We start from the raw sequence: 14,891 nt of genomic DNA on the forward strand, positions 1-14,891 counted from the left end.
CGCAAAACCATCTTTCCGATACTGGAACCAGAGAAAATACATGTTAGACGAAGTTAACACCTCGCAATTCCTCCGCCTCCGACATATGGCAAACAAATCTAACAAATATAAATGGAGGAAGGAAGAAGATTTGTCTTGATCAGAGGAACGTATTCGATACGGTTCTAGACGCGCGGCGAATGAATCATGTTGCTGACTGTAACCGTGTATAAAACTGTATCGAAGCCACCCCCTTACAAGAACGTATAACGGTTGAAAAAGGGAGGGGGGGTGTATGTGTCGGGATAGAAGGGGAGGATGGCACGTTTCTGCGCAACTCCGAGGGCTTTTCCCCTGTCCCTCGCCATCTGCTGGAAGCTGCACGAGTGAGGAGATGTATTGAACAGGCTGAATGCGCGTGCAGAGATGCGCGAGTATCCGCGAATTCCCGGCAGCACGGGGCCGCAGTCCGCACAATAAAGAAAAAAATTGCCACAGAGTTAGGGGAACAGAGAGGTGGCGAGCGAGACAGAGACAGAGACACCGTCCTAATCCTCCTGGACGCCGAAGAGGCAGACTCGATTAATAGTCACGGTCGCGAGAGAAACGACGTCGTCCTCGTGCGCGCGGTGCCTCGGGATGAGACTGCTGCTACTTTAAGCGGAGCTTCCGGAACGGAGTACCGTTCAATGGGCCACCGCGTCTGGTGATCATCATCTCTGGTGAAACAGTTTTTCAATTTGTGTCTCCCGTCTCGTAAATCGTTCTCTCAACGCGTCGTTACTCACGAGTTCAACGAATAAAACGAGTTGTTCGGTCGACGTCGAAACGCGTGTGAGTCGTTTTGTCCGAGAAACGAGCAGTATCAAACAAACGCCTGATAAAATGAGACCCGGCGGCTTCCTTTTGTTGCATCTTCTACTTTTGTGTATCTTTTTCCTCGCGTCGGAAGCGAGACTCGGACAACAAGCGGCTGACGACGACGACGACGACGACGACGATGATTGGGACGACGAGGACGACGAGGACGACGACACCGACGAGCAGAGTTATCAAACGAAACCGGAGGTGGACGATGACGGACGCATATACAAGAACCCGAGGAATTCCCCGTCGGCGGCGTGTCCAAGAAACGAGGGACAGGCGGAATTGTTCGGCCAGAAGTGTCTGCGAAAGTGTTCTACCGATGAAGATTGCAAGAGCAAGAAGAAGAAGTGCAGATGCGACGGTGTTTGCGGGATGTCTTGCATCAAGCCTGAGAGAGAATGCCCGGCGCTGAGCGATATTCAGCACGGTGTGAAGTCGGAGACTGGAAGATTTTTCGGCGATCAAGTCCATTACACTTGTGATCCTGATTATTTCACCGTCGGTGTTACCGAGAGAACGTGCAGGGCCGACGGTAAATGGACCGGCACGACGCCTTCCTGCAAGAAGGATGTCAGTTCCTTCTGTTCTCAGCCGCCTAAGGTGAAAAACGCGCGACACAACGCGCTCTCTGAACAAACCACTTTCGACTTGGACAACGAAGTTCAGTACTTTTGCGACCATGGTTACACGACTACCGGTATCAGAAAGGCAAGGTGCCTGTTGATGGAAGGTATTGCTAGCTGGTTCGGACCTGACATCACCTGTGAGCCGCAGAAATGTGGACCTCCCGCGGATATTGCGAACGGCGGGTACGCCGGTATGTATCTTTTTGGTTTTAGCAGTGGTTTGTTACGGTTTAGTGGGAGAAGATATATAATATAAGATTAACCGAATCTTTGTTGAGAAATTGAACCGTTAGAAGGATATTGATTATTTTATATTATGAGATTAGTAAAAATGATTCATTCGTAATATTTCGTGAAGACTCTATAGAGATATAGCGGGAAATTTTTGAAGATTTGAATGATTTTTTTTGTAAAATATATGGATAAAGACTTCTTATATTTGATATTATGTGCTATTTTATATATTTTTCTTTTAGATTCATTTGCTACAGGTTTCATATCATAGTTGTCGGTATTTAACTGCTTCATTCGCAAATTGTTTAACAGACAGTAACGTTTGTTTGACAATTTTCTCTTTATTTAGAAACGCGCGAGGATTCTTTACACATGGATTAAAATTTATCTGTGATCATATAATGGTGATCGAATTATTCCGATTATGTACTTCGAAGTTGTCCCTTAGTGTATGGAACAAGAATGAATAGAATGGCGAATATTTAATACATAATAAAGATTTTAAAATTCGTCCAAATTATTGGAAAGTTGGAATATAAAATAATTTTATCATACTCAACTATAGTAATATTCTACTTCACAATTCTATATACGTTTTCGTAGAATTACATTTTTGAAATGCTCATTACCACCAATGGTGCAGAAGCACCGTTGACAATAGCGAAGTAGTTATTTTTCGTATGAAAACTGAACAGGAACTGAAACGAATTTGTCTAAGGAAATAATTATTACATGTTCGATACCGATTAAATCTTTGATCTCTATTAGAAATTTATCTTTTTTGAATATATTTTTAACTTGTAGAAAACTATATAAACAGGCACTTGATGTAAACCATTTTCATCTTATATTATTTCAATTATAAGGATTCTTATGCGAAATCGCAACGTTTGTTTTCTGTTCAAGGCGAATGTTATACGTACGATTGCAGTGTGTCGTATCATTGTATGGATGGCTACGAATTAGTTGGCAAAGCGGAGAAGCTATGCTTGGCAGATGGTACATGGACTCCTAAAGAATCACCACAATGTGTGCAAGTAAGAGTTTTTAGCGATATATAAAACTTGTTTCTTCATGTTCCGTTCTCCTTTTATTTGACATTCTTCATCCTTTTTAACTGGATGCTACAAAAATTTAAAATAACTATATGTTCTATGGGATCAACGAATCTAAGAAAATGTCAACTGAACGCATTAAGGGCCAAACGATAGTTTATCATAATTTATCAAATTTCATATAATTGTAGGATCTACATACTTGGAAAATATAGCGGCGAAAAAAATATTAAGCGAATTTTTGAAATTTCCTTCCATACACACAATGTTAAAGACCAGAATTTGCTTATGTAAACTGATTGAAAAGAAATTGTAAATGTAATGTCGCGTTAACGTTGGCTTCTAATGAGTCAAATTTGTATCAGCTCAGAAAGCATTTTCACAACGAAATTTATGGAAATAAAAATCACAAGTCTTACATCTCTTACGACTAGTTAATGATAAATCATTCTTAACACGTTGACTGCTACGATGGTAATCGGTGACCCACGTTTTATTAAAACTTTTACAATGATCGAAATAAGATAATTTTCATGGACTAGAAAATTTTCAACAACGTGAATGACTTATAGGATATTATCAAAATAGTGTGCGCAAGTACGATATAATATTTTGTAAAAGTTAAATGTTATGGTGTGGTATATTTCAATATATCACAGCTTCCAGGGTGAAGAATATAAAATTTGTGTGTTAATATAAAAAACGTGTTAATTAATCATCTTTAAATTTAAAAAAAAAAAGAATATCAATTTTATATGAATAACAAAATCAGAGAGATACGATATATTTAAATAAAATTGAGAAAGTGATTGCAAATTTGTTCAATAATGACCAGTAGTGTATGTGTACGTACGTTTCGAAGCAGGAAATGTTTTCTGTTCAGGTTACAACGGTGCAATGCCCGAAACCGGAGAATCCAGTGAGCGGGAACGCGGTGTACACTTCGTATGCATACAATTCCATCGTGTCGTACGAATGCAAGTATGGATACACAGTGGTCGGCGCGACGACCAGGCGTTGCGGGGCAGATAGAAAATGGACCGGAAAGACACCTACCTGCCAGGAGATTAATTGCGGTTCACCTGGTGTTCTGTACAACGGTTGGATTGAGAATATCGAGGCGGGTGAGTCGCACGATGGAAGAGCGGAGAAAATTCTTCGCCGTGTTTATTAATAATCGCGTCGTTACGAGAATAAACAATAGTAGAAGTTTATGAGAATATTGCAACTATTTTGCGGTCGAAACAGTATGATACGCCGAGAATATCGTGGAAAGGATTTTGTATAAATATTGATTTGGTGAGTGTAGGCGTTTTATTCGATATAGAATTGATAAAGTATTATTTTAGACATACTTATTCAAATAATTGAATATTTGTCTCACTGTTCTTTCGATTAATATGGAATTATCTTTTTCGTAAGAAGAATGACAAACATTTACATTTTAATCTCTGCATCATATTTAAATATTAGTACTTAATTCTATTTTAAATGGAGGATCATTCAAATTGAATTTTCTATTTCATCGATATTCTTACAACTTCATAATTTTTTGAAAATTTCTTTTATATGAAATCATCATGAAAGCATCACGAGAATGTTACATTCATACACAGACATATTAATATCTCATTAGATTAAACATCATTCAAAATGAATCTCTCGCTCCGTCGATATTCTTTGTTAACGGTAAAAGCTTTATTCACGCAAAATATACACCGTAACAAATACATTAAAACATTTACAATAATGGCATTACAATAATAGGATTAAGCACCATTCAAGCTAAATTTCCCATGTTGCTGCCGTTCTTTTACTTCCACAATATCCTAAATTCTCCTTTGTTCAAAATCAGCCAAAATTCCGAATGGTAAACTGTTAAAACTCTTGTTTCATATTCTCAAAAATAACGAAACCCACGTAAATCTGGACTGACCTCTTTATACGCTGACTCCAACAGGTACCGGTCTGGGTGCCAGCATAATTTTCCGCTGCAACGACCACATGAAGCTCGAGGGAAATACCTCGTCGGTTTGTCAGATCGACGGAAAGTGGCGTTATCCATTGCCGCAGTGTCTTGCACCTTGCGTCGTGCCTCAAATAGAAAACGGTAACATCACGGTGGCCAGTCACGATAGGGATCACATCAACAACGTGACTGTGGTCGAGCATGGCGAGAGATTGCTTGTTTTTTGCGAAGAAAATTATGAATTCGCGGCGAACAACACACCCGTGGTTTGTAATAATGGCACGTGGTCCATCGTGCCCAGTTGCTCGCCAGCCAGGTGCAAACAATTGCCTAAATCGCCCAAAAATGGGATGGTGATAGCACCCAAAACCGATCACGGAATGAAAGCGATATTCAAATGCAAAGATGGCTTTGAACTTGTCAAAGATGGACCAGACAACATTACGAGGTCGGTGAAATGTCAATATGGAAATTGGATCGGAGACATTCCTCACTGCATGCAAGTGTTTTGTCCTTTCCCTGGTTTCATCGAGAATGGAAAGGTCTTCTTGATGGGCAACATGGGAGTCTATGATTATAGGCCGTATGTGAAGAAGGTTGTGAATAACAAGCAGATTATGTATGATTGTGACAAAGGATACGTTCTGGATGATGGACCCACTGGAGCAACTTGTGTTGGAGGAAGCTGGAGCCCTAAGGAACTGCCCAAGTGCATTCCTGGACAGCACCCTAGGCTCAGATGGAGCAGACGTCGAAGATCTGTGAATGAGGAAGATCTTACTATGAATTACAGGTAAGTTGAAGATATTTCTATTATATTTATGAATGAATTGTAGGATTCAGAATCGAATGTTGATTTAAGAAGAAAGTTGATCGACATGGTAGCCATTGATGATTGGTATTCACGCTAGAACTATTGATCTTTAATACGTGCCTAAATATATTGTACATTAATACAATACATATGTAAAAAAAAAAAAAAAAAATAAACATTAATATGACCAAAGAACACTTGCATCTCTTTAACAGATAATTGTAAAAACAAAAATTTGTTAATGATAAAAAGTCTGACTAAAATACTTCCATTAAATAAACGATTATATATTCGTATTATTTTTAATGCTTCCTAATGATATTTCAGAGATGTAAGAAATTTTTTAACTATAAGGAATTACGATTAATCTTGAATAATTGGAAAGGGGATACATATAGTAAATTTCATTTTAGAATATTTAAATGTTGCTTGTATTTCAACTGTGGGTATAAGAATTTTGCATTTATGATTACATTATTTATATTTCAATTTTTATATACAGATAAAGTAGAGAAAAAATAGGGGAATTGGAAGTTTAATTTCTACTGGGATATCTGTCCTTAGGAAGTCGAACTAAATCTTTTTCCAGAAAATTCATCGAGTTCTTCCGCAAGATCGGCAAGAAGTTGCTGCATCTCGAGATGAACAAGAGCAAAGAGCACTCGAAGCATAAGATCGAGGCGAAGAACTCGAACTCCAGCCACCACGACAACAGCACTGAAGCTTTATCGTGGAAGAAGCATCCAGGCCATGGAAACAGATCGCGTCTTCGCGAGGAGAAGATGATCGACTTTCTCAAAATCGTCTATCGTAAGCTCCAACGTATGGACGCCAGACAATCTAACAATTCCACCAACGGCAGTATGCACGATCTTCTAAACGCTATGAGTAAAAACTTCTTCCACGTAGATTTATCCGAATCTCGGAAGAATAATTCCGGCAGAGGTCGTTCGGAATTTGAAATTCGAAACCAAAGAGAATTCATCAAACTTAAACGAGAGTTCGAGAGGATCATGCGATTTTATAATAAGTCAATGCGTTGGAACGAGAAGCAGAATCGAAAGGATTCCAAGAAGAAAGGCCAATCTCACGGAGAAAAGGGGAAGAAATCAAAGGACAAGAAGAAGCATCGTAAAAATTATTACAAAGGATTCTACGAATTCGTGAACAGTTACGTAACCGAAAAACTGTCTATGTTGGAGGCCCGGAACGCCACCGAGGAGTTGATCAAAAACATGAAGATCGATAAGTTCACCGTGCGAAACGGCACAACGTTCACAGTAGGTGAGATGTACGCGTTCTTCAAACATATCATAGAGGCTAAATTAAACAACACGGAGGACACGACGCAGGGGGAACCGTCGACAACGGTGTCTTCGTTTTTCACGAGCACGACCGCCGCCATTGGCAGCGGGAACAGTAGCAACAGTACGGTGACGACGTCGAGCACGTCGACGACAAGCGGCACGACTACGACGCTGGCGACGCCGAGGGAGATCGAGGCGCGCGATAATCGATCTTCGACGATGGCCAGTAACGAGTCTTCGATGCTGGACAACGAGATTCCAGCCAAAGAAGGAGTGCCAAAGCACCGCAGCAAGCGAATACGAAACGCATCCGAGGACAGTGGTCCTCCGCGTCAGAAGAGGAGGCTGCTGTCCCTGAACGAGCTGCTGATAGCCAACAAGAAGAGCACCAACAACATTGCCGGCTCGTCGTCGTGGAGGAGCGAGAAACAGTGGGCTACAAAGAGGTTCAGGGCCTACGACGACGAGAAGACCAGGCTGTTTACGTTCAAAGAGCTCGAGGCTCAACAACAAAGTCGCTCTAAACGATTCCTGCCACCGTCTGAGCTGGATAATCAAATCTTTTTAAAAAATTTATATCTACACGCGTACGAAGACGAATATCGGGCGAACGTGAAACGTTCGATCGTTCAAGGAAATCATACGAACGAGCAGCAGCCGACTGTGTACAGGAGGCGTAAGGGCAACCTGGGCGCGTACGAGATCAAGTGAACGAAAAGCGGAATTAATTGTGTTGTGATATTATTGACGGAATTTACTGAGGTCATTAATACCGATATCAATTCGATTTTAGGCGAGTATACATAATATACGATAGGATTATAATCGTTGTCCCTCGTCGATGCGCATTGTAAGACGTGTATCGCGCTTTTTTCAATGAATCAATCTTTTTCCATTTGTCGAGTCTCGGTGTAACCTGGTTTTACGATGGGGTTCAGTCATTATTCGACACTTGTTCGCAGCGATGCGAGCTGATAGAATTTCAACGGTTTGTTTCAGGTATTCCCTTTTGTTTTTTCTTTCCTTTCATTGTGTTTTTCTCGTCGTGATAATTGATGGCTATTCGATAAGTCGATGATTATTCGATGTCTTCTTATCTATGAAATGCGAAAATTAGTGCGCAAGCCCCTTGTCCAGTTGAAATCGTTGCTGAAAGGAGAGGGTTAAAAGTGTGTTACAGGGTTTTTAATCCACAACGTTTAAGACTGATCAACTTCGAATTTTTAACGTAACTTTTAGGGTTTCTTCGCTTTCTTCTGTCTACAATGGATAAATTTTCAACGTTGAATTTTTGAAGAGAGATTGATGAAAAAACGCTTGCCAAATTTCCTTACTTTTATTAGTCTGTGATACCACGGGAAAGCAGTAGTTCTTCGCTTAGTGTAACGAGCATATATCGTTAATAAGAAAAATATGAAGAACGAAAGACAGAATCAAAATGGAGACGACGTATTGACTACAAGGGGTGTAAAAGTATTTTAGATATGGTTGTCGCTGAAAGTAGAGATAATCGCCAGCACAAGAGCAGCGTGTCGTTCCGTTTTCAAAGTAGCCAGCTCGCATCGCAAAAAGTATTTTAAACTCTTTGAAAAATCGTATTAGTAGAAGGATATGTTAAACGTATTTTAAGTATATCGTGGAAAAGACATCAAAAAAAAAAAGAAGAAAGATAAAACGAAGAAGAAAAGGATTTAAGGAAAAGAAGACGAGTCGAGAAGGAAAAAAGGTAGAACACGTTCGGAAAACGATCAAAACGATTTTCCGTTGTATAATCGATTAAGTTTTCACGAACCGCGAGGCTGTGTTTGTTAAACTATTATATCGATTAAAAAAATAGGTTTTTTAACTGTTATTATCGAAAGGCATTGTAACGTTACGACGTTGTATATAATACATTCACGTTGATTTCACGTCTTTCTCTCCTCGGTTTGATACCAAGACGATAAGATATATATATATATACACATACGGTCGTATCAATACTCCCGTCCTCGTCTCTTCGTAATTAACTTTTACTTGCGAATGTTTCAAATCCACAGTACACGCATACATATTTGAAACCATTTGTATCGGTCGATCGATCGATCGACCCTTCTCAAACAAAGAATGACACTGCGAATCAAACCATACACCACTCGTATACAGACACTCGTGCATTTTTATGAATGACAAGTCATGGACAAGTATCATTAGTGAATAATAAGTATTATGATACGAACAATATCAGTAACGTGTACGTTATTCTTCGATCTCCCGAGTTAATTTAATCAATCGTTTATTTCATTCTAAGTATTCAATTTTATGTTTTTTATTCACAATGTTTAATTTTATTTCAGATTTCGGTAATGAAGTATCAGAAACTGGCAAGTACAACTTCATCCTTCTTTATCCTTCGCTCTTTTATTTTAATCCACTGAGAGTTTAGTAAATTTCTTTATCTCATTATTTTGTTATATATTTTGTATGTTAATTGAATAATTATATATAAATGATTAATTATATCTATATAAATTTCTAGTTAATATATAACAGATGCAATATTATGGGGATCTTAATGGGTTTGTCACTGTACCAACATTTCCAATTTTCATGGATAATCAGTAGATCAAATATGAAGCAATACATTCAACGCCATGTAGAAACCGAAGAAAACCTTTAAGAAGCCAAAGAAGAAGAATAAAAAAAGAATTAAATTTTAAGAAGTTAATATTGGACTAAAGCCTCCAGATGATAATGATCCACGAATGAAGCAACATATTCACCTCAATTTTTCCCATTCCCAAATTGAAATATCTTGCAAACATCCCACGACAAGATATTCTCCCTAAAGAAAATCAAACCAAGTCAAAAAAATAAAAAAAATAAAAAGAAAAGAATAAGAAAGGACGGAAATGAAGATCAGCCAATTAAATGGTCAAATCAACCTTATAAGCGGAAGCCATAAACAACGGATACCATGAGATTTTTTCCATTGCCAATTCCAGTGAATTCCTCGTACCACCCATATAATTTTGCGAATAATTTAAATCGGCGATGCGCGAAACGGGAATCAGGTAGCTGATTCACCGATGAAAGGTACGTGTATGGTGGTAAAACGACGTTCGGCGCGTATTCGATATCTCCGTAGATCGATAACGTCCGAAAACGGGGGTCTGTGGTCCCGATCGCTGATTATGCCGTAACATCACAGGTAATTAAGTCCGAAAATAAGCGGAGCCTGAAAAAAAGGGGCGCGGTTCCATGCAACGCGCGCGTAATTCGCGTTGCTCGCGTCTCGCCCTGGCGTTGCTCCACCTGTCAATAATCGAACAGTGTCATTAATTACGGACCAATTATAATTCGGTAGACGGCGACGAGAACCATGTCCGCGATGTTATCTGGGAACCGCCGCTCGTTAACACATCCGTCGCCGCTTCGAGGAATCGTGTTAAATCGATTAATCCCCGACCAACACGCACGGTCGTTATGATAAGAGCAACTTGGATCCACAGACTCCACGTGTGGTGTGTGGTACGAGTGTGTAAGTATAGATCTGTACGTGCGATAACACTGCACCGGCAATAAGAGTGCGAGGCTACTCGTCGATGGTCCGGATTGAAGTACGCGATGATTGGTAACTCGTAATTGGACTGGACCATCCACTGAGGTCTGACGTATGCGAACCATCTTTTGCTTTTGCGAATACATTACCGGGATAAGATACCTCCGGATTATTATGGGAATTTTTCGATGAGAGGATTTTAATCGCGGGGATTGGAGATGATTTGCGACGAAGATACGATTGGTTTTGCCTTTGAATTTCGGCTTCAGAATTATTGAATAGCTACTTGATTTCCTTTCTTTTCTTTTCTTTTTTGGGGTCATTATTTAAATAGTTTTTAAGATTTTTTTTCCTTGTTGATTTTTTCTTAAATACGCTACCAGCTATGAGTATTAGAACACCTGATATTTAGTACAGATTAAATGCTTTTTACTGCTTTTATTTTCTTGTTATTTTATTATGAATTTGTTACATTGCGTATTACATGTATTTTACAATGTAAAATGTTAAATGAAGTAAAATTTACTTGAAGTTTTCAATAAATGTAACGAGTAAGTGTTTTAATATTTATGATCAGCGGTATATGTGTTTGGTTGGAGAACGGCTTCCTCGATTTTTAAAGGAAATTTGTATCTCTATTTGTACAGATAATTAATCGGCAAGCTTTTAATGACTTTTTATTTGTTTGTTTCGAAAATGTAGGTTTCAAAGTTTTTGAAGAAATTTTATTTTTAATTCTGTTTCAACCTTTTACGCTCCACTAGCGCTGTTTGAAAGGTATTGATGATGTGCAAATGGTTATTTGATTTTATCTTTACCAATATAAAAGGGGGAAAAAGAAAGCTACTGCGTTTGTGTATAAATAAATGCATGATCCTGTTTTTTTTTTTTTTTTTTTTTTTTGTTTTAATTAAACTTTTAAGCACAAAAAGACCTGCTGACCGATTGTATATAGCAATTGAAACAAAGAATCTTCTCTTCTCTGTTTTTAATGTCTATAATGTTGTGATTAAAAAGAGATATAAATATAGCTTGCTTAGAATGTCGAGGTAATATTCGAAAACTCCATCAACCGGAAATTTCTTCGATCGATTACTTGAAATCTTCAAATTGTATCAATCGTAAGCAAACATTTGCAATGAATCAAAAGATAGTTACATCACAAGGTGGCCCAGTTTCATGCTTATTAACATCATCGTTTCTCTTCCAATACTAATGAACCAGACCATTGAACATCTCGTCTTTTATGGCACATATTATTCGTATCTGAAACGATAAAATTGCAAGAGACTTATGCAGCTTTCACTGCCACATTTATGCCATATGGTGCCCTGACATTTTAAAATATGTTCCTTGATAATTGTACGTACGTATGCCAATACTTTCTTAAAGTTCCAGCTCCTTTATTTTTTATGTATTTCTGACGTAATTAAATAAATCCAAATATTCCTACCTTTCTTTCAGGAAATTTTTCATAACCTATACTGCGGGATGGTATAAATAGATAAAACCCTATTCTCAGTCCAGGGATTACATGGGTATACCGTGATAATATTCGACACAACAGAGTATACGGTTTAATAAATCTGAATTTTCATATTTCTCTTTCAGTAAATTTGCTATATATTTTTATTCCGTCTGTTCCTAAATGTTTATATTAATTTTTTAATTTACATTCAAAATTTTTTATGATTTATTCTATATTCAATTCAAAACTCAAAGGTTAACCGTCATACCATAGAGTACTCGTATAGCATTTTTTACCAAGTTTTCTTTTACTTTCAAATTTTTCTTTTCAATTTACTTTATACTCCATTCAAAGGCCAAGAATTGTACATATATCGTATTCGATACATAATACTATCTAGAGTAACAAATTCGAATCTTCTCATTTCCTTTCAATAAATTTCCCACCGATATCCATGGATGACATAGATAGAAACAGCTCGGTTCAAAGGCTAAAGGTTACATAGGTATACGGTGACAATACGCTACAAACACAAGGACCTTAAAACTAGCTCGAAATCGATAAACGTATAGCAGTGTGCTTAAACAGACTGCCATTGGTACGCCTGCGCCTAACGAGAGGTGTGAGAAAAAAGAGGAAACACACGAAAGAAGCACGGTATACTAATTCATTTAGCAAGAAACGTGTTCAGTCATTATTCCAGTTCATACGACGATGATTATGCGGTTACTCGATCAAGGTGTTAAATAACGCTAAAAACAAGAAAGACTAGCGATAAATGGCTACTGGTGCTTCGACTTTGTACTCCATTAGAGCCATCCCTCGTGTCCTATGTAAACTGAACACGACAGTCTCGAAAAATAGTGCTAATAACGAGTAAACGAAAACTGAGTCGAGAAACAAGAAGGTTCAAACATTTCGCTCGCTGCTTCCAGTGTAATCTATTATCTACTCCTCAATGGATTTCGAGAAGTACGAATCGGAATCCGTTTATTAAGCTTAATTAATTAAAAGGGATATTAGAATTCAGAGTTGTTAACTTCTCTGAAATTTTGGTAGTTTCAGTTCGTCTCTCGGGAAGATTGAGAGAATAGAGTTCTTGTTAAGGTAGTTAGAAGTTTCTAATTGATAGAAAGTTATAGCAGTTTCTTTTTATTTCTTGGTATCACGTTCCGTCTTCTATTTCATTTCATTTCGAATCTAATTCAAGTTCTTTTTAATGTAATATTTTTAATGTAATATTCGAAATTCCAAAAATCTACAGAATCAATATAATACACAAAAATGTACAAAATATTTTACATAAAGCATTTATCATAATATTTAATAGAAGAAACAAATTTCTATTTAGATTCCATGTTTTTTTCAATATAAAATTCCATAAACAGTCACTATCTAATTATCAGAATATTAATTCAGGTTGAACTTTTTTTATTTTCCGAGTTAATAACTTTCCGCATTCTTTTTCACATTTTCCACAATTTAAATTTGTTAAAACAATAACCAGGATCCTAGAATATATTTGAACACTCTGGTTAACCACAATGATGTACACCGCCGGACTATTTTGCTTTATTTTGCATTTTACATTACAAGATACATACGATGTGAACGAAATAACAGATTTATCAATTAAAAAATAAAAGCAATTCAATTTGTGCCAAACGTTATCAGATATGCTAATACTTTTGGTTAGCGGTTTACATACATATTTTTCCAAAAAATCTTTTCTCTCAACATCCTCGTAACTACTGCAGCTTGAAGCAGAGAAGTGACGCTACATCAGATCCAAAAACGTTTTGTACGCTCACCGAATAATTCTCTAACAAACCCTTCGTCACACCTACCAAAGAAAGTTTTTCAAAAGCAACTGCCACGTCAACTAAAAACCCGAAAAGTAGAAAAATTTACTCTTTACGTTAATTGTACTCGAAGCATTCGTATCACCTGGCATGAAAGATCCACTCGAGACGTCGGTGAACGGATCGATGGTAACATAAAGGGTGCTACCGGAGCCACCGTTTGACGAATCGAGCCCTCGAACGTTTCTAAACGCGACAATGCAACCGAGTGTCCAGGCTAGTCTGTTCGAGGTGGCCGGTGATAATCTCATTGAGAGACGAGAGTTAAGCGGCGCGGGTTTCCTGCCAATTGAACCGGCCAAGCGTCGCCTTAGAGCAGTCAATGCCGCCACGAAATTGCTCGGTGGCTTCAGCTCAATGAAACCCGCCGGTATTCCACCGGGAGGATTTGCCTAGATAACCGAGTACGGAGGACAGGCGTTGCCAAGAGTTACCAGCGGACCATTGTACTTTTCTAGCGAGAGAGTTTATGAATAGATAGTGGCTTTAGAACGGCCGGACGCCACCAATGAGTCGGAAAAGGGCACCGACTCAGCTTTGAATCGCACAGAGAACGGACAATCCCGCTCTGGTGGGATTCCTCCGTGAGCAAGTTTCTTGGAATTTGCCGTTCTCGCGAAAACGAGCAGACCTCCGAGTTTTCGACGTGATTTTTAGAATGGCGATCTGCAAGTAAACGACGCAACGAAGGTGTGACAGTTCTTTCAATCTTTTGAAATCTATTGGGAACCACGATTTATCCTTTAACCATCTAATTCTGTCGAAGAAAGTTTTAAGATTTCGACAATTTTTAATTTTCATTGTCAGATTGGTGCATATGAAATGTTTCTCTGAATAAAATTTTAACTGAAATTTCTGCGAAACATTATATATGTGGTATAAAATAATTTTCATTTCATTCAATACATTTTTTCCATATATTATACCTAAATAGTTCATGCAAATCCATATTTCTATGAATATAATTTAAAAAAACGGAACCATGATAGTTGCTTTACTCGAACAATATTACAACAAGTATTATAATTGGACATTTTATATGTTTTTGTATATAATAAACATTCTGTGGATTTTTTCACTTTTAAATTTCCCATTATTATATAAAAATTCACAACCTAATAATAATTCATGTAATTTGAATGGCAATAATGTATAAATTGTAATATATT

General features: G+C 37.8%; 1 protein-coding gene and 1 long non-coding RNA gene across 5 annotated transcripts; one reads left to right on the top strand and one right to left on the bottom strand.

The window, feature by feature from the left end:
- Nucleotides 1–389: 389 nt before the first annotated feature.
- LOC126922460 (uncharacterized) lies at nucleotides 390–9,734 on the top strand. Of its 4 annotated transcripts, none has more exons than XR_007712780.1 (7): nucleotides 390–1,663; nucleotides 2,613–2,743; nucleotides 3,645–3,885; nucleotides 4,722–5,523; nucleotides 6,134–7,644; nucleotides 9,188–9,270; nucleotides 9,370–9,734. XR_007712780.1 is itself a non-coding variant. In XM_050735011.1 (5 exons), exons 1-5 carry the CDS (start codon nucleotides 865–867, stop codon nucleotides 7,560–7,562), a joined length of 3,402 nt encoding a protein of 1,133 aa, XP_050590968.1. In that variant the 5' UTR covers nucleotides 390–864; the 3' UTR covers nucleotides 7,563–9,074. The 4 variants fall into 4 exon arrangements, 1 of the variants encoding a protein (XP_050590968.1); XR_007712781.1 differs by having other exon boundaries at nucleotides 9,188–9,214; XR_007712779.1 differs by having other exon boundaries at nucleotides 9,188–9,734.
- Nucleotides 9,735–10,589: 855 nt separating this feature from the next.
- On the bottom strand, nucleotides 10,590–14,223 carry LOC126922474 (uncharacterized). Its single transcript, XR_007712788.1, has 2 exons — nucleotides 12,129–14,223; nucleotides 10,590–12,036 (listed from the first exon to the last, which is right to left on the bottom strand). It is a non-coding gene; the product is annotated as an uncharacterized LOC126922474 (long non-coding RNA).
- Between the last annotated feature and the right edge of the window lie 668 nt (nucleotides 14,224–14,891).

This window comes from Bombus affinis, chromosome 12 (genome assembly GCF_024516045.1).
Source record: "Bombus affinis isolate iyBomAffi1 chromosome 12, iyBomAffi1.2, whole genome shotgun sequence".
Lineage (NCBI taxonomy): Eukaryota > Metazoa > Arthropoda > Insecta > Hymenoptera > Apidae > Bombus > Bombus affinis.